Source organism: Grammomys surdaster, unplaced genomic scaffold, assembly GCF_004785775.1.
Source record: "Grammomys surdaster isolate TR1022 unplaced genomic scaffold, NIH_TR_1.0 194, whole genome shotgun sequence".
Lineage (NCBI taxonomy): Eukaryota > Metazoa > Chordata > Mammalia > Rodentia > Muridae > Grammomys > Grammomys surdaster.
The window spans coordinates 3146559-3171367 of NW_021604639.1; the positions used below are offsets into that span (position 1 = coordinate 3146559).

The window sequence follows — 24809 nt, forward strand, 5'->3', positions numbered from 1 at the left end:
AAAGAAAGAAAGAAAGAAAGAAAGAAAGAAAGAAAGAAAGAAAGAAAGAAAAATAGGAATCAATCTGACATAGTTAACTGTAAAAAAGCATTTATGAACTTCCATAGCCTATCTCCTAATGTATCACCATTGATGCTAAAATGTTCTACCAACTGAAAGTATGAAAAAATGAGGATTATTGTGATAGTCAGCATGTAAAGGCCCTTATTATAGGACCTTATAGCCTGAGTTCAATCCTGAGGACCCATTTGGTGGAAAGAGACTTCCACAAGTTGTCCTCTGACCTCATTTAAGTGTACACGCACATACAAATAAATAGATGTTAATATTTTATCAAAAAATAAAAAAAAACATGACACCAGCAACCTCTACCCAACAGCAGTGTCCATAGCAACAGCAGCACCAATCCTAAAACAGGCTGCTTTTATGTGACAAAGCACAGTTCTCACAGATCACAAAATAATTCTCCAGACACACACACTAGTCATGTGTTAATTGGTTTTTAAAGGTTGTACAATAGGAAAACTGCTTTCCTACATTTAAACTTTTCTACATTTAAGACTTTAAGACAAACAAAAGCGTATCATTACCTCAATACACTGCAACAATAAGATTCTTAGTGACATTAGCAGTTAAGACAAATAATTCAAACTTAAAAACTTGCTTCAAAGTAGAATTTGTTTGGTAAGATTCAACAGATAGCATAAAAATCACTCTGTAGCTCAAATGCCATTTCACACACGCATATGTACACAAGCTACATAAAACTGTCACACACAAAATTGGACTTGATATACTCAACACCAAACAGCTTTCCTTCATTTTATTTTGTTTCTTTGACAGTTTCACTATGTAGCTTAGTCTGGCTTCAAACCCACTAAGATCTGCAGCCTCTACCTCCTGAGTGCTGGCAATTAAAGGTGTGTGCCTAGTGAAAACTTATTTTTTTTTAAGACTTATGTTTTATTATGTTTATTTATGTGTGTGTGACTATGTAAATAAATGCTGAAACAAAGTGGAGGTGAAAAGGGGGTTAGATCCCTTGAAGCTGGAGTTCTAGGTGCTGGGAACTCAGCTCCTATCTACAAAGAGCAGTAGGCTCTTAACCACTGAGCTACATCTCTGGCCCTTGGGAGCAATATTTTAGTACTAGTGGTTAGTAATAATAGATTTTGTCAAACTTCCTAAGCTAAAATTAGAAAACTTCTTTTTTTTATGAAAGTTTAACAACTTTTTTTAAACATTACTAGTAAAAAGTACCTTTATATTAAAGGCAGTAACAGATACATAAAAATTGGCATTTGTTTAAAACCATGAAACTTTTAAGGCTAAAGTTTCTAGTGTACTTTCCTTTCATTGTTATTTTGATTGCTTGTTGGAGACTAAAGTCTCGTGTAGACTTGGCTGCCTTCCAACTCAATATGGAGGCCAGGCTCACCTGTAACTCACTGTACAACCCAGGCTGTCCTTGAACTACTGATCCTCCTTCCACTGCTGGGATTGACAGCCATGCACCCTCACACTTGACCTACCGACCTTCCTTTCTCTTTATAGGGAAAAGTTGTTACACAGAAAATGAAAATTAAGAAAAACAAAAACAAATTGACATCTTCAACTTAGTACATCCCTTTCAGACAAACAAATATCTACTGAGAATCTAAGATGTGCCAGACATCACAATAGGAACTAACAGATCACAACATTTATTCCAAATATTCAGCTTCTGAATGTATTGTGTAGTATATATGTGTAACAGTAAACTTAAAACTTTTTCTCCAGTTATACCCAACAACAAGATAGATTCATACCTTTCCTAAAGACTTCACTTGTTCCTGACACACTCACTTTTCACTGTTTCACACAGCTTGTATATCTGTGACAAACAAAAAGGCTTCATCTCTCATATAACACTGCTTATATTTTCATTCATAGGAAAGACAGGAACTTAGAAAATAAAAACCAAGCTTCTACAAAGCCCCAAACTCAAAAAGGAAAAACCTTTAAAAGGGTCTAAACTGCTTTGTACAATAGACAAATACTTAAGTGGCAACAGCATTTGTATTCTTCTACAGAAGCTTTTAAAACTGTGCCTGGATGTAGTCCTACAAAAGCAATCCTCACTGAAGACAAGTGAAAGAAATTTAAAAAAAAATACAAAAGAACTGTCAAAGTAAATGACATTTACATTCTAACATTTCAATCCTATAAATACACACATGCTTCTCAAGTATTTCTGAATTTGTAATAGATTTTAAAGAAAAAAATATTCTAGAATCAAAGTTCACCAGTTAAATCTAGATATTTTTCAGATACCTAAAGGTTTATGATTAAAAACAAACTAAAATAGCTATGATTTATTCCACCAATAATACACAGACTACTTAGACACTTACATTTCTTAGAAGCTATTCTGTGGTCAACATGTTTACTTCAGTACAACCTGACCATTACACACAACATATCTTTAAACGCATGAATCAACTCCAAGGTCCAGTATATCAACATAGAGAAAAATGAACCAAACAACCCTAATTCCCTAGAAATATAAGGCACAACAGGCCAAATCAACTCTCTATAGGTAAAGAGCACCAAACTGCTTTAAACATCTTTAAAATATTTGACTTTCTGCTTTAAATTCACGATCCTGGTCACATAATCAAATGAAATTTTCTGTCATCGTTGTAACAGACAGACCATTACTGTTTTGAAATTCAGGTTACTAGACCAGCTTTCTGTTTTACGATTTAAGACGCTTTAACTCGCGCAGTTGTTCTTTTGGTTCCATTCAAAAGGCACTGTTCTATTTGGGAAACCTAGCAGCTTTGGTAGGTATCTCCTAACTGACTCCACAACTTCGTGACACAGCCTGTGGATGTTCGCTCCAGCTGACCCTCTGTCTCCCGGGAAAGCTCCACACCGAGCCACTCTACACATCTGCCTCTGCAAAACTCGCAGGCCTGCCACAGCCTCTACACTTCCTGAATTCGAAAGCCACTCAAACTGGCTGAGTGACGCCTTACCTTCATGGTGACTCTGGAGCCGCGATCCCCACGGCGACACCAGCTTCACCTGCACCAGGAGGGGAAACAAAGACACCCGGTCAGCACCAGTGGCACCACCACCACCACCCCGGGCAGCAGGGGCGGGGGCGGCACCGAGTGGGGCCAGGAGCCCCGAGCAGGCACGCGCCATCCCAGCACCCCTACCGCCCCCACCGCTCGCCGCCCCATTGTCGCGACTCCACGGACTTTTCCCCGTCCTCCACGATGACGCCATTTCTGTCAGAAGAAAACTCACAACAAGCCCAGGGTCCGGCGCGGCCTGAAGCGCGGCTGCAACCGTCCAAGCCTACGAAACTGCGATGCCCGGAGCCCCGGGACTGAGCCCTCAGTGAACCGGCGGGCCCTAGGGCTGCGGAGGCTCGGCCTCAGAGCGCCCGCCCGCGTCCCGCCCGAGCCAAGGCCCACAAGTGGGAGCCGGGACCGGGCACCGAGGACATTCAGCTCGCAGCACCGCAAGCCGAGGCCGCCGGGCCCACGGTGCGGCCCGGGAAGGGCGGCTCCGGCTCCGCGCCGCGGGGGGCGGGGGTCCCGGGAGGCCGAGGCCCCGCTGCGAGCACCGACTCAGCCCCGTTGCCATCTGCCCCGATGCGCGGCCCGGCCCGGAGCTTTCCCCCATAAAAAAAAGAATGCCCCTACCTCGGACACAGACGAGGTCTGAGCCCTGCGGCCAGAGCCCCCTGATCCGCCTCCCCCCGCCACCTCCCAACACCAGCAGGCCTGGGGGAGAGAGAGCGAAGGAGCTGCGGGTCCGCCGGCGGCCGGGACTCCGGCTCCGACTCCTCCTCCTCCCGTGGCGGCGACTGGTACCTTTGTTTGGCGGCCGCTCCGGCTCCCTCGCGGGGGGAGGGGGCGACAAAAAAATCCCTCTCGGACGAAGGTCCGGGCCCCGGTCTCACTGCCCTCCGGAGGAACACGGCGGCCGACCTTCTGCGGCTCCCTCCAGGCAGAAGTCCAGGCGGTGGCCGTCGCGGCGGCAAGCCGCGGCTCGAGACTCTCCCTCCGCTCCAGCCCCCGAGCTCCTCACTCCGGACTCGACTGACGGGCAAACATCGCTTTCCCCCACTCTGGCCCCCCTGCCCCTTCTCCCCTCCCCTCGGTTCTTTTCCCCTCCCCTACCTCGTTCCCGGATGCCTCTCAGACGACCTAGGATTGGGTAGGATTCCTTGGAGCCCGCCTCTTGCAAGTTTCTATTGGTTTGAGCGATGCAAACAACGACGCCATTTACCCACCAGTTCTATGGAAACAGAAAGTTATGCCTCAATGCTTTCTGGGAATTGTAGTCCAGTCTTCCAGGCCAATCGGCAAATTTACGGACATTAGAACTACCAAGACCGCAATGCCCCCTTGCCTGAGTTCGACGAGAGCGGGGAGGGGAAGGAGGCGCGGCCATAAGGCAGAGGGGAGGTGGCATATGACGCCTGCGCAGTATGATAGGGATGGCGTATTTTCTTGCTCTGAGTATTGCGGCGTCGCTGGCCGCTGAGGAGGGCGGAGATTTCTGTGTGAAATAGGGGGAGGGCTCCAAGGAAGCTTCAGGAAGAGCCGCAGTCTGAACAATAAAGTGAGAAGTTGATGTGGGTACTGCTAGTCTCGTACCGGCGGCTTCAAGTCTGAGATCATCGTGGAACCGTGAGCAGCAGCGCGATGGCAGGGGGAACCCGGATGGGGAGCGGGGGAGGGGGCGGTACGGAGGAGGAAGAAGTAAGGAGGGAGAGAGGACCCGGATGCTGACCCAGCTCGGAGTGACTGGCGGCCCGGTGCTGGAATGAGGGGGAGGCAGAGGAACTCGGCAAGAGTGGAAGGGCCACCGGTGCAGCGCAGGGAAGAAGCCCTCTTGCAAGCTAATACAACAAATGCCTGTGTGGAGCCCTTTATTTTCCTTCAGAGCCATCGTTCCCCGGGCTTGGAGTCAAAGGTTCTTGCTGTGCGCCTAACAGCTGAGCTTCTCGGTGGCCCATATCTGTTTAGCTGGTCTCAAGCCAGAGCCTGCTTGTTTAAAAAAGAGAGAGAGAGAAATACTAGGCATGAAATTTTCAATATTGTTAAGAATGTTTGATGTACTGAGTTCACCCTCTGAGGTGTTAGGAGAAGCATTCATTCAGTCCTCATGTGGAAAGACGAGATAGATCCTGTACAACTTCCTGAACCAAAGTCTACTCGAAGTGAAGCATGCTAGAAGGATGTGAATTAGAGCTTTGGCTTAGAGAGGTATAGAAATGCTTTCCTGAGAGAGTGAGAACTAAGCTTGGTTCAAGAAGCCAGCTGGAGTTACTAAGGGAAGACCCTAAAGGAAAGGAAACCCGTTTCAGGAAAAAAGATTTCCCAGTTTGAAGAACTGAGGCCCAGAGAGGCGAGGAGGGATAGTTAGGTGATCCAGCACCCTGGAGACTGAAACAGGAGAATTTCTTTGAGTTATAAGCAAGCCTAGACTACACAGGATGACCCTATCTCCAGAAAAGAAAAAATAAAAAATAAAAAGTTTTTATCTGGTCCATGGGTCCAGTGAACAATAGGATATCTTGGATTCCCAACTTGAATTGCTAAAGTGATAACTCACCCAAAAGCAGAGGAAGAGCTTAGCATTGTGGTGCTAACAAGTCCTAAGACCAGCCTGATCTACAGAATGAGTTCCAGGCTAGCTTGATCCACATAGACCCTGTCTCAAAAAAAGGAAAAGTATATAGAGGACTATCAGAGAAGCAGCTGCAATTGCATTTCTACAGTGGAAACAATCTGTTTGCAGAAATACTCAGTAATCTACTCTTTGAACAAATTGCTAGAAGCTTTTGATTTTGAAAGTGGGAAAATGGTATTAGATTCACAGAGACATTCTGTAGTGACTGACGTAAGAGTAACTGAGTTTGTGCCTCTCAGCTGTTATTATCTCTTAACTTTAAGTCTAGTACATGAGAAGCTGAAAATTCTGTGATAAATTGACAGTTCTGAATTTAAAATAGTTTTTTCAAGAATGTATAAAACTCAAACTGCCTTAGGCTCTTAAGAAAAAAAGTACAAAACATATTGTCTCTCAGTACTCCCAAACATTGAATTTCTCATGTTTACCCCATCACTGATAATACTATGTGTAAATATTTTCTGAGAAAGAGCATTAATTGACTTACGTGAATATTGCTAAATGTGAGTGAGCAAAGGAAATAGTGTTTAATTCATCACGGGTAGAGAAATATTAAAGGTAAGGAAAACTTATCTTTAAAGGACTCTTAATTTCTGTGCAAAATGTTACTTGCTATTGACTCAGAGGCAAATTCTTGAAAGGTGACCTCATTTTATTTTAAGTCAGATCAAATGTGTTTTCCAGGATGCAAACAAGATAGAAGCATGCTTTTTGCTGCTACCCTAGTTGAGAAGAGATAACTGCTAGCCTTTAGACTTCATCCAAAACCACAAAAAAAAAAAAAAAAAAAAAACCCAGAACATTTTTACCATATGTTTAATCCTCTTCCAGAATGAGCTGTTACCAACATTATCTGCCTCCTTCCTGCTTTGCATCTTCTTTATTGCTAACCACTAAGAACCAAGCAACAGGTCCAGCATTAACTACTGTAATCCCATTCCTCCAGAGGCCAGAGCAGGACGATGAAGAATTCAAGGCCATAGTCAACTGCATAGGGAGCTCCAGGCCAGTCTAGAATACATGCCAAGATCCTTTCTCAGGGAAGAAAAAAATGTTGCTAAGTTGGTGTTCAAAATATTTTTATGTATGTTCTTTTTCCTGTGACGTACTTAATAGTAACTGCTAGTCAAAGCCAATGTAGAACATTTCCTTAGGAAGTGAGGGAATGAGACGTGTAGGATAGCCCAAGCTAGCCCTGAACCCCTGATTCTTTTCCCCACTTCCCAGCTTCTGGGATTACAGACATGTACTACCACATTTGGCTAGAAATGTTCTATTTAGGATATTTCCCTGAATTCATATTGCTGAACTGATTTGTTTTCATGGATTGCTGATTTTTTTTAATGGATATTTGACATATTATTAAGAATAAACTACCAAAAATATGCTGGCCCTCAAGGCTTCAGTCCTGTTCTCCCTACCCCTCCACTCCCATCCCCAATGGCCCATGCCATTTCTAATTAGCTTTCTGCCTCCAGTTTATGGATAAGATGTAAGCTTTGAGCTACTGATCCAACGCCGTGCTTTCCTGCCTGCTTGCTTGCTTGCATACTCCCCACCATGATGGTCATAGACTCATCCCCGGAAATTGTAAGAAAGCCTCCAATTATGTTTTATGAGTTGCCTTAGTCATAATATCATGGGGTTTTTTGGTGGAGGTGGTGGTAGTGGTGGTAGTGTTTTTTATTGGTGGAATTGTTTGCTTGTTTGTTTGTTTGAGACAGAGTCTCTCTACATAGCACCCTCTATCTTAGAACTCACCATGCAGACCACACTAGCTACGAACTCATAGAGATCCATGTGCCTTTGCATGCTGGGTTTAAAAGCATGTGCCACCACACCCAACTGGTCATGGTGTCTCTTTACAGCAATAAAAGCAATAACTAAGACAACCACACACACAAAAGTAAATAAACAAATACTTTTTAAAATATGCTTTTCACTGGATATGGTGATGCACATGTAATCGTAGTACCTGGAGGCTGAGAAAGGATTGTTCATTCTAAACCTGAACTCCATCCCAGCCTGAACTGCATAGGGAAATCCTTCCTCAAAAAACAAACAATACAAAAAGCGTGCATGTTTGTGTGTGTTCCTAAAGAGCAACCTGAACAATAAATACATCACTTTTATTCCTTGATTTCCATTTATCTGTCTTCAATGAATAGCTAGTAGAAGAGATGGGCTCGGTCTGTGACACATCTATGAAGCATAAGGACCCAAGTTCAGATTCCCCTGTAAAAGCCAAGTTCCACAACTCCTAACCCCAGCACTAGACTAGGCATATCCCAGGAATTAATTAGCCAGGCAGTCTAGTAGCAATTAACAAGGCCAAGACTGAGTGATGAAACTTATCTCAACTATAAAAATATAAGGTGAAAAATGATTGAAGAAGACCTCAAGGTTGTATAGCCTCTATGAAACATGTACTTACACACATGCACACATAAATTGTTTTTGTGTATCACAGATATTTATTGTATATGTGAGTGCCCCCATACCTCAATGCTTGTGTGTGGTGGTCAGGATAGTTTTTAGCTCCTACCTTCTCTCTCTCTCTCTCTAAATTTTGTGTATAGAGTCAGCACATGGCTCTAGTTACCTGCGTTTGCCACCAAGCCTGACAACCTGAGCTTTTCAGTCCATGGGATTCACATGATGCAGGAGAACTGAGTCCCTGTTTCTAGAGCCTGTGAAGTTGACAACACTAACCATCTCAGGTGCCTTCCAATTCCAAAACCTGTGACATGCAGCACTTTGACTAGCAATAATCATAAGCTACCATTATGTAGCCATATTATATTTGGTTTTATATTTACAAATACAGAGTAAATCCATGAAAGGTTATTAGAAGAGGACTTCTGATCCTACAGACCAAAATGGTGATCCTCAAAGAAGACACAACTCATAGCTCCTAAAGGTTGCCAGAAGTGTCATAGTAGGAAAAACAGGGCCATTGAGGAGAAAAATGGACATCAATATTTGCAAAGAAACAGAAGATTCACCACTAAAGGAGGCCCCTGCGAAAACCAGGATTGAAGCTGGGCATGATGGCATCGTCTGGAATCCCAGTATTTGGGAGTAGAGGCAGAAGGGTCAGGAAGGAATTCAAAGCTAGCTGAGGCTACGTATACCTTGTCTCAAAGAAATACATGCATGCATGCCGTGATTTATATTCTAGGAAGTATTGAAGTAAATACAGAATTCAATAATTCAACACTAATTACACAAAATAATTATATTCAAATGAGTATGCATCTTGAAAACAGTCCAAAATTTATTGGTTTGAGATAAGTAATCTTCACAAATTACAAATACAGCTATCTTAATCATAGAGCATTTGCTAATTTGTAATCATTATAGAAATGTCAATTTTTTAATTTGTTTTGGCATTTATTTGATGTCAACAATTTAAGTCCTTTATGATTAATTAACTAGGAAAGTTTACTGTAGGTCATCTAAGAAAATTACTTCAAAATCAACTAAATAGTATTATCAATGGAATGAAGAATTTTTTTTGTTTTGTTTTTAGAAACTTGAGGTAATATACCAGTCATCAAAAGTATATAATTCAAGGTGGGTTTGGTGACTTGAACCCATAATTTCAAGGCCATCTTGTACATCATAAGAAGACTGTATCTCAGGACAAAACTAGCTATGGTGGTGTGTTTGTGTAATTTCAGCACTGAGGCAAGATGATCACAAGTTTGAGGCCAGCTGAGCTACAGTGTAAGACCTTCTTCAAAAAACTTCTTTAAAAATTAAAATTTAGATTTTTTTTTTTTTTTAGTTCATTCACAGTATACAGCCGTCACCACATCCTAGTAACATTTTGATTCTGTATACAAATACATTCATCTTTATAATCTGTTAGTAATATTCGGTCTTTATTTTTTCTGCGCCAACAACCACTAACCTGTTATCCCATCTGTATAGGTTGCCTGATTCAGAACATTTTCTATAAATAGGATCATACAGCCTGTTCTTTTGTGGCTGCCTCCTTTTGCTTTCTTTATGTAATGGTTTCAAGATTTTATATATGAAATATTTAGCTGTATAGATAAAATTTTAACTCTGTCATTCAAAAAAAAATCTTGACAAAAATTCCTTTGCCATATAACACTTAAAAGTAATTTAATTTGTGAAATCATTTTTATATTTCTCTTTTTTAACAGATCAACTTTGAAATTTATAAAACATGGAGAAAACTAAAGAGAAAGCTGAAAGAATTCTTCTAGAGCCTTATAGGTACTTACTTCAATTACCAGGTAACAAATAGTTCAGTTAGTGTATGTGTGTGTCTGTGTGTCTCTGTGTGTCTCTGTGCGTCTGTATGTTTGTGTCATAGTTTTCAGAGAGTAGTCATTTAAATGTAAGTTTAAACTTAAATGGTTCTTGAGATCTTCTATTTGAAGTAATACCTCTATGAGAGGAATTATTCAAAGAACAGTATATGAAATGTTTCTGTTTTATGGAGACAAAATCTCATTAATACAACCCTGGGCTGGCCTAAAACTCAATATGTACCACAGGCTGGCCTAGAATTTGTGGTGAACTTCCTGCCCCTGTTTTTTAATTGTTGGGATTATAGGTATGCTTTAGCCAATGCTAAAGGGTTATTTTTTCTTTCTGTTAATTGTGTGTCTGTGGGAGGGTATGTACACATGAGTCTTAAGTGCCTGTGGTCAGAAGACGATGTTAGATCCTCTGGAGCTAGAAACAACACCCAGTGATGAGGCATTTGATGTTGGTGCTAGGAACCAAACCCAGCTCTTCTACAGGACCTTAACTCTTAACTCATTCTTAATCCGTAAGTCATCTGTCCAACCCAACTCTTTCTTTCATTAATTTATTTAGTTGGAGTGTATGTGGCACTCGGAAGATCCTCGGGATGGAATTTAGATCATGAGGCTTGGCCCTAACACCATTACCCCAGAAACTTACCTTTTTTTTTTTTTTGAGTTAGAGTCTTGCTGACCTCGAACTCACAGAGATCCATCTGTCTTCTGGGTGCTGAGATTAAAGGTGTGCATCACTACACCCAGACCCAGACTAAAACAACTTTTTCCCCTTTTTAAGTTTTGTGGAGGTTTTGGCTGTGTGTGTGTATGTCTGTGCAATCCATTGTATAGCTAGTGTCTGAGGAGACCAGACCACTAGAACTAAACTTACAGTTATACTAAGTCAGCATATGTATGCTGGGAATCAAACCTGGAACTTCTGGAAAAGCAGCAAGTGCTCCTAACCAGTGAGCCATCTCTCTAGCCTCAGAAAGTTAACTTTTATTTAACTGTTTTCTTGAGGCTTGTTCTGAATTTACAGTATTAGAAGCTTATCCTATATTTTTATTAAATGAACAGGTTGTATTTTTTTTTCTATGACTGCTTTATGTTTGGGCTAATTTAACTCCTACTGGCATCTACTACCTCAAGACATCTCTCATTTTCCATGTGACAAAGAAAATGCTGCTAAAAGGCCCTGGTGGCCCTGGTGGCCCTAGTCAACACACAAGGCCAGCACTTGTTAAATGGAGGCCATGAAAACTGAGTTGCTCTAGTCTCTAAAATCTTCATTTAAAGAAATGATAGGTTTGTTTTTTCCTGAGACAGGGTTTCTCTGTGTAACCAGCCCTAGTTGTCCTGAAACTTGCTTTGTATTCTAGGCTGGCCTTGAACTCACAGAGATCTGCCTGCTTCTGCCTCCCAAATGCTGGGATTTAAGTCTTATGCCACCACCACCTGGCAAAGTGACAAATAATCTTGTGAGGAAATTCACTGGCAAAATACTTGAAGTTTTGTGTGACAGATAATGCTAATTGTCCTTGAACAGACTGTCTTCATTTTCAGAAAAAAGAAAGAGATTAAATTGTGTTCTCTAAAGATTCCCATTCCACCCCCAGTGGAATGATTCAGGTTAAGACTAACACTCACTGAAGTGCTTTAGACTTTCTTGTTAGCCCTCATTTTAAAAAACTTTGTTTTTTGATTTTTAATTGTGTGTGTATGTGTGTTAGGGATGAGAAGTACACACATATGAACCTAGGTCCACACAGAGGACTACAGAGGGTCCTTTAGTAACTTTGGATCTCCTGGAGTTGGAGTTACACATGGTTGTCAGCCACCTAAGATGGATGTTGGGAACCAAACTTGGGTCCTCTACAAGAGCAGCAAGGGCACTTTACCACTGAGCATCCCTCCATCCACCCAAGTGTAGTTTAAATGGTAAAATGAAGAGGGTAAGTTCAGCCCCACTGTGTCCTTTATAATGAGGAATCTGAGGGCTACTCAGCTAGCTAGGAAATGGGTTGATAGGACTCTTTTATTAAGTCTCCTCAGTTTTGAAGCAAGTTTTCAATTTTTCTTGTAGTGACGTTTTGGATATCAATAAAGTAGCTTAGCCAGTAAAGGTGCTTGACACCAAGCCTAAGATCTGATGTCCATCCCAGGACCCACATACAACCTGCACATTGTCTTTTAATCTCCACAAGTGTAACATGGAGTGCACATGTACATACAAACACAAATAAATGTCTTTTTAAAATCATTCTTAAGTAAAGTAATGGTTTTTTGTCATATTTTATGTTTTAATTGCAGGTAAACAGGTGAGAACCAAACTTTCACAGGCATTTAATCACTGGCTGAAAGTTCCAGAAGACAAGCTACAGGTATCTAGGCAGTCTGATTACTTCTCTTTTTGTCCTAGTGGGGGCCACATTCTGGACTTTAAGCATTCTGGGCAAGTGCTCTGCCATTGAGCCACAACCCCAGTCCTTAGGCAATTCTGAGTCTCATTCTTCTTCCCCATTTAATCACCAAGGAATTAGTAAGTGTCCCATAAAAAAGTACTCCCAAGATCCTTATTCTTTTAATGCTTACACAATATTATATATTAAGGCTACTAAATATTTATTAGCTGTAAAAAGCGTAAGATAACTGAGACTTTAATAATTTAGAAACATCATCAAGTACAAACAGTTTTGACCAAGCATGGTGGTACGCAGGTAGAATCCCAGAACTTAGAAGCTGGGCACATAGGAACACCATGTCTCAAAACAAAAAAAAAAAGAAAATCTGGACTGGAGAGATGGCTCTGATGTTAATTAAGAGTATGTACTGCTTTTGCAGAGAACCTAAGCTCAATTCCCAGCATCCACATCAAGCACTTCACAACCTACCAGGAGGATCTGATGTCTCTGGCCTCCAAAGGCACCTCTCCTCACATATGGGACACTGACACAGCCTTTGTGTCTCCGTACAATAGCCTTTGAATGTCTCTGTATATATGTTTGTCTGAATCCGTGTACGTGTGTGTGTATCTGTCTGTCTGTCTGTCTTAGTGAAATTTTCTTCTCTGGTTGTTTTTCTCTAGATTATCATTGAAGTGACTGAAATGTTGCATAATGCCAGTTTACTCATTGATGATATTGAAGACAATTCAAAGCTCCGGCGTGGTTTTCCAGTGGCTCACAGCATCTATGGTATCCCATCTGTCATTAATTCTGCGAATTATGTCTACTTCCTTGGCCTGGAAAAAGTCTTAACACTTGATCACCCAGATGCAGTAAAGCTTTTTACACGCCAGCTTTTAGAACTTCATCAGGGACAAGGCCTAGATATTTACTGGAGGGACACCTACACTTGTCCAACAGAAGAAGAATATAAAGCCATGGTATTGCAGAAGACAGGTGGCTTGTTTGGATTAGCAGTAGGTCTCATGCAGTTGTTCTCTGATTACAAAGAAGATCTAAAGCCACTGCTCGACACACTTGGGCTCTTTTTCCAGATTAGAGATGATTACGCCAATCTACACTCCAAAGAATACAGTGAAAACAAAAGTTTCTGTGAAGACTTAACAGAAGGAAAGTTCTCATTCCCCACTATTCATGCCATTTGGTCAAAGCCCGAAAGCACGCAGGTACAGAACATCCTGCGCCAGAGAACAGAAAATATAGATATTAAAAAGTACTGTGTGCAGTACCTGGAGGACGTAGGTTCTTTTGAATATACTCGATACACTCTTCGAGAGCTTAAAGCTAAAGCCTATAAACAGATTGAGGCCTGTGGTGGGAACCCTTCACTAGTGGCTTTAGTCAAGCATTTAAGTAAGATGTTCACAGAAGAAAATGAATAATGTTATCCATTCTTGATTAGACTCAATAGCTTCTTTCAGTTGAAAATGAGAAGTGGCTTCTTCCCATTTATCTTTTCAAGTACTAGTCTCCAAAAATTGAGTAAATGAGGGTGATGTGTGTAAAAGTATTGTCTTATCAAAATCCTTTTTCATAAAAATACAAAATTGAGGGCTGGAGGATGGCTCAGTGGTTAAAAAGCTGCTTTTCCAGAGAACCCAGGTTCATTTTCCCGGGCCCACAGTGAAGTTCACTAACATCAGTAACTCCATTTCCAGATAATCTTTTGGACATTTCAGGTACCAGGCACACACGTAATACATAGGTATACAAACATGGAAAATATTCATAAGTATAAGATATTTATTTTTTAATTTTTTAAAAACAAAATTGAAAGTATCAGGAGTCATATAACATGGGTCATAAATGTCAGACACTAAATGTGATCAGCTCTTCCTTCTACCCCCCATGTTCTGGGCCTGTCGATAAAAAAAGACTTATCTTCCAAGAAACTATCTGCTTTCTAACTATATGACCTGGAGGATTCCCAGACAATTCAAAACAGGGATTCCTTAGACAAGTCTCTTGATAGCTGGCTAAAAAGACCAAAGAACTGCTGTTTTTCCCTAAATGATAATGCCAAGAGTACCTCAGTTTTGTCTCTGTAGGCCTGTACCAAAGTCTGAGAAAACAGAATGAATACACAGGCACTCTTCCAACCAGCTTGCTTGTTTCCATGGTTGACACTCCACAAATTGTCCCTTTTGACAAAAGAGGCTCCACTTAAGTTCAATTCACAACCTGGTCCCATTTTTTTTTCTGGGTTGTTTTGTGTTTTTTCTTGTAACATCTTTCTGCCCCAAACTGATTAGTATCTATGTATAATGTCTTTGAAGGAAGAAAATAATAGAAAAGGTGTTTGTGGAATATATGAGTAATGCCAGCATTCCAGAGGTAGAGTCAGGAAGATCTGAAGTTCAAGGTTATACAGCTGTATATAAGTTTGAGGCCAGTCTGAACTACAGGGGACATTGTGTCAAAAGGAAATAAAAAGAAAACCCTGAATTTTATTTCTTGAGACAGGCTTTACTATGCAGTTCTAGCTGGCCTAGAACTCAAAGGTCCATCAGCCTGGCTCCTCCCTCTGAGTGCTGGATCAAATGTGTGTCCTGCCATGCCTGGCAAAGACTGGAAGTCAATTATTTCCTTGCCTAATTAAATTAATTTTGGCCTGGTGCTAATTCATGATTCTTCTGTCATTCTTTTCTTGCCTTTTTTGGTAACCGGAATGTTTCAGTGAATTGAGAACCTTTTTAGAGTCATTTTGTCTATCCAATAATCAAAATCACGTTCTTTATTTGGTCTGTGGTCCCAAATGTTAGTTCAGAAGAGACCCAGGAGGCTGTAGAGGTGGCTCAGAGGTTAAGAACAATGGCTGCTCTTCCAGAGGACCCTGGTTGAATTCCCAGCACCCACATGGCAGCTCATAACTGTCTATAACTCCAGTTCCAGGGGATCTAATACCATCACGCAGACATACATGTAAGCAAAATACCAATGCACATTAAAAAAAGAAAAAAGAATTATCTGAAGAGACCAAGAACATGAGTAGTTCAGTTCATTTAATAAAATGACTTTATTTGTTTAGATTTGTGCTACAGTAATGTTTTTCCTGCCTAAGAAAGTCTTGAGACATTCTCTTAGAGAAATGTTGGATTTTGCTGTGTCAGAGACATACTTTTTAAACAACATAAATTTTCTAATTAATGCAGCTTCAGAAGAGCATTAATTTTTTTATATCAAATCTGCAAGAATAAAGGTCAGTTGTATTGCCATAAATCTCTTGACTCAGCAAAATCTTTTTTATTTCCTTGAGATGAAGTCTGGCTTTGTTGTCTAAACTATTGTTGACCTCCTTCAGCCTTTTGCTTCCTGTGCCAGCTAGTGCTGCTAGGAAATGTTTTCCTGTCTGCTGCCTTGTTGAGCAACCTCCTATCCTGGGTAACCTGTACTATTTGTCTCTTCTTCCTTTCCTAACAGAAAGGAGATTCCTCACTTAGCAATCTAATGTCCCTTATTATCTTTTTCCATTCTCCACCTATCAGATATGGAATATCCTAACTTTCTTCAAATTTTTTACTTCAAATCTGCCTTTAAGTAGTCTGCCTTTTACTTCCAAAAATGTAAAGCAGATGAGGTGGCACAAGCCTATAGTCTTAGTACTTAGGGGAAATAGAGATCAAAAGTTGGGGGTTCTTATTGGCTACATAGTGGGCTGGAACTAGCCTGGATTTTGTTAGAGTTTGCCCTGCAGCCTTAGACCGAAGGAGCTCTAGAGGCCTTGTAATCTCCTAGGCTGTAATTCTCAGGGATCCTAAAGTTCCTCTTAAGCCATGCGCTGAGAGAAAGGGGAAAGACATGTATATTTATACAACTGTAATCCCAGCACTCAAGTGGCAGAAGCAGGCAGATCTCTTATCATCTGGTATACATAGAGAGTTCTAGGCCAGACAGGGCAACAGTGGACTGACTGGCTGTGTCTCTGTCTCTCTGTCTTTGTCTCCCCTGCCTCCTTCCCTCCCCTTACCTCTGTCAAAAAAGTTTCAAATACAAAAAGAAAAAAAAAAAAAAAGGGCTCAAAATAATGACCCCTACCATAGTGTGAGTTCATATGTAATATAGTTAGCATTTTGCTTCTTCAACCCTACCACACCACTGGCTAACTGCAGACTCACTCTGCTCATCTTAATTCTTCATTGATATTTACATTAGTCAATATGCTGAGACATAGCTAGAATGTGAAGGCATTGTTTTACTATATACTGTTGGCTAAAAAATAATATCACTGGGCTGGAGCGATGGCTCAGCGGTTAAGAGCACCGACTGCTCTTCCAAAGGTCCTGAGTTCAATTCCCAGCAAACACATGTTGACTCACAAGCATTTATAAGGAGTCTGGTGCCATGCCCTCTTCCTGTGTGTCTGAAGAGAGCAATGATGGTGTACTCACATGCATAAAATAAATAAATAGGTCTTTAAAAAAATAATATCACTGATACAAATTTCAATGTCAACTTGTTCAAATCTGCTCTGTACATTATTTCCTAACAGTTAATTGGCACTGACACAGAACATAGGAAATGTTTGTTATGCTTTTTTTAATGTACATATGTATGTATGTATGTATGTATGTTATTTTTTTCTTTTCTTTTTTTTTTTTTTTTTTGGTTTTTCGACAGGGTTTCTCTGTGTAGCCCTGGCTGTCCTGGAACTCATTCTGTACACCAGGCTGGCCTCGAACTCAGAAATCTGCCTGGCTCTGCCTCCCAAGTGCTGGGATTAAAGGCATGTGCCACCACCACCCAGCTATGTATTTTATGTAGCCCTTGTTGGCCTAGAACTTGATTTGTAGACCTGACCCAACTCAAAGTTCTATGTCCAGAATGTGGGGATTGAATGGATGTACCATCACTCCCAGTAAAGCATATTTTATGCAACACTACTTTTAGAAGAATCGCTACCTTTGTATTGTTTTAACACTGTACTTAAAAAGAAAGCTGTGTCTAAAGAGATAATCTATGAAACAAGGTTGTTGAACCTCTTTTGGGTGAGTGCCTTAGTCACTGTTCTATTGTTGTGACGAGATACCATGGCCAAAGCAATTCTTATAAACGAAAGCATTTAATTTGGGGATTTGCTTAACAGTTTCAGTTAGTCTGTTATCAGCTAGTGGGAACATAGTGTCATTCATGGCCCTGGAGCAGTAGCTAAGAACTGCATCCTGATCTGTAGGCAGCAGACTCTGGGTCTGGCATGAGGTTCTGAAACTTCAAAGTCTACCCCAGTGACACACTTCCTCCAACAAGGCCATACCTCCAAGTCCTAATTTTGTCAAAGAATTCCATTCCCCGGTGACTAATTATTCAGATATATGAGCCTAGACAGTCATTCTTATTTAAACCACCACAGTGAGATAGTTCAGTACTAATGGTAAGCTGTTAGATGGTGTGTAAATCTATTTGAAACTTGCCCAGTTGCTTAATAAAAATTGTAAATTGGGAATAAACATTTCAGGAGTATTTTACCAAGAATTGTGTTTAATGAATATTTTAACAGAGATGCCAGTGCTTTTTAAGAGTGTAATGGTATGTTTATTAAATCTCACAGGTTAAGCCATTTGACTATAAAGAACTGGACATAAAAACTGGAGTTAAGAGACTAGACAGACCTCTAATACCACCACTGAGGCTGAGGCAAGAGGATCATGAGTTCAAGAACAGTCTAACATCATAGGAAGTTGGAGCCCAGCTGAATTGCATACTCAGATCTTTGTCTCAAAACACAAAACTACTGAGTTAAGGAAGCAGGGCATTATTGAAGTAAGACATGTATTTGAAACACAAAGTAGGAATTTGAAGATACTCAGATTTTTTAAAAAGTTATGTGAAAGTGGATTTGTGGTTTGATAAAAGTATAAATGTGGACAAAAAGATGGCGTAGTTTGTCAAGTACTTGCTGCATAAACATGAGGATCTGAGTTCTGATCCCCAGCAGCCACATAAAATCAGAAGATGACAATATGTACCTGATAATCTCAGTGTTGAGGAGGAGGAGACAGGCCTTGGATACTCTGGCAAGCTATTCTAACTGAATCGATAAGTTCCACGCCAGAGAGAGACCCTGTCTAAAAAAATAATGTGAAAATCTATTGAGGAAGACACCCAATCTTGACTTCTGGTATCCACATGCTCTTACATACATGTGTACAGTTATAAACATGTATACACTCAAAAGTATGATAATTTTATTTATCAGAGCCTGAAACTTCACCAGTTAAGATTTTAAAGGCTGTGGATAGAAGGTGAACAATTAATAAATAAAATTATAGCATTCAGTAAGTGGTTAGTAGGACTGGAGAGATGGCTCAGCAGTTAAAAACACTTGCTCTTACTGAGGACCTGGGTTCAGTTCCCAGCACCATATAGTATTATATTTACATGTTCACTCAGATGTGTGCACCTGTGTGTACAGGTACATGTGCACAAGTATATATGGACCTATGAAGGTCAGAGGTCAATTCCAAGTGACTTACTTGATCGCCTTATTTTTTAGACAGGGTCGCTGTATGTAGCCCTGGCTGTCCTGAAATTCTCTACATACACTATGCTGATCTCAAACTCGGAGATCTCCCTGCCTCTTCCTTCTGCCTTGATCACTCTTTATTCTTTTTTAATTGTTTTGTCATTAGAGTGTGGCAGGGTGCTGGTGTGTGCATGCAACAAAACATATGTAGAGGTTAGAAGACAACCTTTGGAAGTCAGTTCTCTCACCATGGGTTCCAGCAATCAAACTTAAGTCATCGGGTGTACACAGCAATTCCTTAATACTCTGAGCGATCTGGTTGGCCCCAACTTTATTTTTTGATACAGGGTCTTTCACTGAATCTGGAGCTTAATAATTTAGCTAGGTTGCATAGCCAGTGAGTTCTAGGGATGTACCTTTCTCCACCTCCCCAACTGTGATTACTAATTTGGGTCACACTCAGTGTTTACATGGGTCCTGGGATCTGAATTCAAGTCCTCCTGCATGTGTGGCAGACAGTTTACCATGATCCAGCACTCTACCATCTAAGTTTTATTTATCACTGTCCTGATGCAAAGCAAAAGTCTTGGTCTGAAGGGGATAGAAAAACCAATTCTGAGCCAAATATGGGTGTCCATGCCACAGCTACACAAAATTGGGTTACCCTGAATGGCATGTGTCTGTGAACAAGGATTTATAAATTTAAGAAACATTTTTTATTAAAATTTGTTGTACCTAGTGTATATGTGTTATGGCATGCACGTGGAGGCCAGAGGACAGCTTAAACAGCTTGTGGAAATCAGTTCTCGCTTTCTCCCATTTGGGTTATTGGAATTGAACTCAGGATTAGTGGCAAGTAACTTTACCTGCTGAGCCAGCTTGCCTGCCCAGTTTCATAAACTTATATAATCACAGAACAAAAAGTAATGAATCAGTGTATTTACCAAATGGCATTGTTAGAGATGTCAGGAAGGTTATAGCTGCAGCAGGATGAAGTGTCTCCTGGGTTTCAGGTGCTTCTTTGTAACATGGTTAGCTTTAGAGTTGGTCCAGGCTACTGCCCTGCAAGCTCTATAGCGCATTCCAAGTGGGGTGAGTGACACATATCTATAACCCCAGTATTCCAAAGACAAAACCAAGACAATTGTGAATCTGAGGCTAACTTGTACTATATAACAAGTTCAAGGTCCATCTGAACCCTGACTGACCTGTCTCTAACAACCAAAACAAAAACATGCATTCCACAAGTTTGCCAAGTATTCACAAAATGTTAGGCCACATACAGAGATTATTAGTAGATGGTTATTAAAAGGTCTGAAGATAGCCCAGGATAGTTTTGGCTCACAATCTGCTAGTCTTTTTTTTTTTCTTTCTTTCTTTTTTATAGTCACCAAAGTTCTAGCTAGTCCACCAGATTGTGGGTTCTTCAGCACAGCTGTACCTTCTTCAAATACTTCCATCCACAGTTGGGTCCTACTCATGTGTCAGTAGTCAACTGTCACCTTTGAGTCCCTATCCTCACACTTCGCTGAAATTGGTTGCCTTTTCATATACTTTCACCAATTACTTTATTGCATTTAGCTTAATCTGAAATGATCTTATGTGTGCTGTAACTGATCATCCTACACACACTTTTTTTTTTATTTACAGGATATTGTGATGTTGCCTACCTTGTGTGTGACAGCTCTGAGGAGAAAGGTATCCTGGCGGTCAGAAGTCAAGGACTTCTAGCACAGAGACACACTGCATAGCAAACCTAACACAAAAGATTTATTGGGAAAGACAAAAGAGGGCTGCTGCCTCTGCTTCAGAGAGAAGTAGAGGACTGAGCAGGAGGCAGGCTCTATACAGTGTTTCTTAGTGGGGGTGAAGTTGGAGGGTGGCTTCCAGGGAGGCTGAGACTGAAAGGATTTTGTGGCCTAATCTTGGGCTTTTTTATGTAAGGTGGGGCCTGGCCACTCTCCTGCCTCAAGGGACTGGGAACAGCTGTTACTGCCATCAGAGAAGTCTGGGGGGTTATGAGGGAGAATTTGGAGGGGGAGGCCTAGCCACTCTTGCCTCGAGAGGCTTATATCTCCCTTCTTTGTTTAGTATTGATGAACAATCGGGTCAGGAGAGGGGGCAAAGTTATCATTAGACTACTTCTTGCTGACCTGGAGCATCAGAGTCCTTGGGGCAAGTTTGATCTTCAGCGTCGGGATAATCAGGAGTTACAGGCCTCTGACTCCGTAGCTAGGGGGCTGTAATTCTGTAATAGCAACTGATTCAAAGTCTGGTTAGAAATCTTTTGGATGTGTTATTGAAGAAATCTAGAAAAGAAGCTTATATGGCCGGGTGCAACTAGTAGGATTAAGAAAAGGAGTAGGAGGGAGGAGGTCAAGAAGGATAGTATTCAATTCCATATTGGACTGTCAGTGATCCACTACTCAGATGCATTGAATTGTTTCTTATGTTTGAAGATCTGTTTTGAGTTGTCAGATCTTACTTTTTACTATACGTGACTGGTTGACATAAAAGCAGTATTCCTCCTTGAGGAAGAGACAAAGACCACCTATCTTTCACTGTTAGTAAATATGATCCTTGCCAATTTTATAGCAATGTGGTGGCTAGTGAGCGTACTTGGCCCTGGAGAGTACGGATGTTCTGAGCCACACATTTGAAGTCCTGGATGAACTGAGTTGAAAACTGAGATGAAACTTCAATAGTTAGGGAAGTTAGTCCCACCACTGAGATGACTATACCCAGAACTGCAAGAAAGGGTATGACTTAAACTTTTTGTCATGCCCCTTCTGCTATAAACTCTGTGATAGGAACTAGCAAGGGTTCTTTAATGGGAACCACCCAGAGTTTTGGAAAAAGGAACACCAGAGCATAGTTCCAGACCACACAGCCGGTTGGCAGCAGTAACTGAGTGCCCGAGAGAATCGGGGCGTTATAAATGTGTGGGCATAGGGGCTGTGTGGTAATACTAAAGGGTAAGGCATTACTGCTGTCTACAGAATCCATCATGCCCACAAAGCATGTTCCTGACGAGTAAAGTAGTTTGTGGTAGGAAAGAGAGAACTGTGGAAGAGATAAGGGCTGGTAGTGATACTTAGTTTAGAGCTATTAAGCAGGCGATGTGAGAGAGTCTAATAAGCCAATGGGCAAGGCCACAAATGGTGGTCATGAGTTTGACCCAGGAGGGACATACAACCAACATTCTTCAAAGAAGTCGGGCAGAGCATTATTGAATAGCTGATATGTGGAGGTTAAGGTCTGAAACGAGTTATTATGACATGGAGGTGGACTCAGTATCATCTAAGAAGGATGATATTTCGGATGTATAAGACCACTTCTTTTACTGTGTCTATTTCTAGTGGTTGAGAAAGTAGGATGTGTGCACTCTGTATTTTGAACATGTCTAATGGGCAGCTGTGATAAATGTTATAATAAAGGTTACCAATGACCCCGTCTTCCCATCTGGGGTGCTATGGATCCTTAAGGAGGATATAAAAGATTCTCCCATTCTGCATAAAAGGTAGAATGCTTTTCTGAATATGCATTATGTCTCTTACAGGACTGATAAGGGCAGCCTCCGTAAGTCTGACCAATGTCAACAGTAATCTCTGGTTTTGATTTGATCATAGAGAAAGCAAACATAGGAGTCAGGTGTTTTAGAAATTGATGTAGGTGTTATAGGAAAAAGTATTAGCAACCTGCTGGTGATTAGTCTTCAGACCCACCATGTTGAACCATTGAGTATAGGTTTCATTAACCTTTGAACTCTTAGTATACCAATAGCGTAGAGAGGGGAAAGACATCTGAAACATTTTTTCATTGCCTTAACTCACCTTCTTGTACCTTCAGAACTTTGATTTACATACCTTAAACCACTTTCTTATGCCTCTAGAACTTTCTTAAGCTTTTGAATCTGTTATACACGCTCTTGGACCCCCATACTCATATAAGTTTTCACATTCTTAGTCTTTCATTCTTTACATAAGTTTTCACATCCTCCATCTAACCATTTACCAGAGACATGAACACTTATTACTGAGAACAGTCTCTGCAAAGCAAGTTCTATTAAGTCCTTTTGTTTTGTTTTGCTCTGTTCTCTGTCACAGTCAGGTGACCTGTCTGACACAGGTCAGAGATTATGGAGAAAACCTTTAAACATGTTTGGGTCTAGAAGAGGGGGCATCATAACACAACTCCAGAGCCAGCTATCCAATAAAGCAGAATAACTCTATATTAATTATAATTTAATATTATCCATACCTAAAAGACATTTGAATCCCTGCTAAACTGAATCTAGTGACCAGAAATCCCAGAGATAAATTCTGAGCCCTGACTCTCAAAGCTGGCAGCTGGCAATGGCAGAGAAAAAAAAAAAAACAATAAACACAGAGTTCACAAAGCTCACATGCTTAAAGGAGACCACTCAGAACCAAAACATGTGATGAGCACCATCATTCATAAATTCAGATGAGCCCGACCCATTTCCGTCTCAGCTCCCATGTTTCCCACAAGACTTACAGACACACCAGAAAACACAGACCCATCTGCACACACAGACAGACAAAAACTTTCCAAACAACTATGGCCAGGCTGCCAGGCAGGTCTTGCCTGGAGAGACAAGTGACAGGATTTTGAAGTTGGATGATTAGAAGAGGTTATGTTTGGCTGTAGAGGGGTTTTAGGTGTCTCATTCTCAGGGATACATCTGGGAGGCCAGCAAGGGAAAAGGTATGTCAGATTGTGTGATTTGGAGAAGTAGGAACATGGAATCAAACAGATTAGGGGAGCAAAAGAAATAGAGGTTCCTAATTTAACTACAAGGTTCCTTCCCAATAAGGGGATGGGGCAAGTTGGTACCATTAGCAAGGAGTAGGTAATAGGAATAGACCTAAAGATACGACTAAGTGATGGCGTTCTGTAACACTGATAAGGCTGTTCCCTTGCCCAACTATAGCAGAATAAGAAGTGGGTCCCAAAACTCCATCAGGACTAAGAGGCCCTGGTGTCCAAAAGGCAGAAGATGGATTGTCCTAATAGTGTGATGACTACCCAAGGCTCACTGTCCGAGATGGCAGTGATCTGGCCAAAGGAGCCTGCCCCACCCCCCAGTCATCCATGACCAGACCTAGGAGTTCAGCTGGAGGGTGATCTAGGCTTAAAGCCCTCATACCACGAAGGACATGAGGACAGTGAATGACCCAATGTCCCTCTTGATGACATCATGGGTAAGGTCAGAATGCTCTCCAAGGGTTCAGACAGACCCATTCCAATGACCCTCCTGACTGCATTTGAAGCAGGGACTCCAAAGTTCTTGGGCTTTGGGAGCCCTTGTCAGTTACTATGACTGTCTGAAAGGCCTTAGCCAGTGTACTGGCTGGTTTTGCATGTCAACTTGATACAAGCTGGAGTTAATCACAGAGAAAGGAGCCTCCCTTGAGGAAATGTCTTCATGAGATCCAGCTGTAAGGCATTTTCTCAATTAATGATCAGGAGGAGGGCCCATTGTGGGTGGTGCCATCCTTGGGCTAGTGGTCTTCAGTTCTATAAGAAAGCAAGCTGAGCAAGCCAGGGGAAGCAAGCCGGTAAGTAACATTCCTCCATTGCCTCTGCATCAGCTCAGCTCCTGCTTTCTGACCTGCTTGAGTTCCAGTCCTGACTTTCTTTGGTGATGAACAGCAATGCGGAAGTGTAAGCTGAATTAAATCCTTCCTTCCCTAACTTGCTTCTTGGTCATGATGTTTGTGCAGGAATAAAAACCCTGACTAAGACAAATTGGTACCCAAAGTGGGGTATTCCTGTGACAACCTGACCATGTTTAGGAGAGGACTGTAAAAGGACTTTAGAACTTTGAGCTAGAAGAGCCATTGAGATGTTAAGAACTCTGTGGGATGTTCTATAGGAGCT

General features: G+C 41.3%; 2 protein-coding genes across 7 annotated transcripts in view; one reads left to right on the forward strand and one right to left on the reverse strand.

Moving 5' to 3' along the window:
• Positions 1-4080, reverse strand: part of Arid4b (AT-rich interaction domain 4B) — a 119500-nt gene extending 115420 nt beyond the window's left edge. For all 3 annotated transcript variants that reach the window (XR_003711727.1, XM_028769868.1, XM_028769867.1), the window contains exons 1-2: positions 3870-4080; positions 3021-3069 (exon numbers count right to left, since the gene is read on the reverse strand). Coding sequence is in view for 2 of the 3 variants with exons in the window: in XM_028769868.1 (XP_028625701.1) it covers positions 3021-3026 (6 nt within the window). In the remaining variant the exon portion in view is untranslated. The remainder of the gene's footprint in view (positions 1-3020; positions 3070-3869) is intronic.
• Positions 4081-4508: 428 nt separating this feature from the next.
• On the forward strand, positions 4509-23304 carry Ggps1 (geranylgeranyl diphosphate synthase 1). Of its 4 annotated transcripts, XM_028769880.1 has the most exons (5): positions 4509-4691; positions 9873-9965; positions 12291-12361; positions 13066-13611; positions 20556-23304. In XM_028769880.1, the coding sequence occupies exons 2-5, from the start codon at positions 9896-9898 to the stop codon at positions 20634-20636; spliced, it is 768 nt and encodes a 255-aa protein (XP_028625713.1). In that variant the 5' UTR covers positions 4509-4691; positions 9873-9895; the 3' UTR covers positions 20637-23304. The 4 variants fall into 4 exon arrangements, with proteins under 4 accessions (XP_028625713.1, XP_028625711.1, XP_028625712.1 ...); XM_028769878.1 differs by lacking the exon at positions 20556-23304 and having other exon boundaries at positions 13066-15073; XM_028769879.1 differs by lacking the exons at positions 4509-4691; positions 20556-23304 and adding an exon at positions 9113-9426 and having other exon boundaries at positions 13066-15073.
• The last annotated feature ends 1505 nt before the right edge of the window (positions 23305-24809 follow it).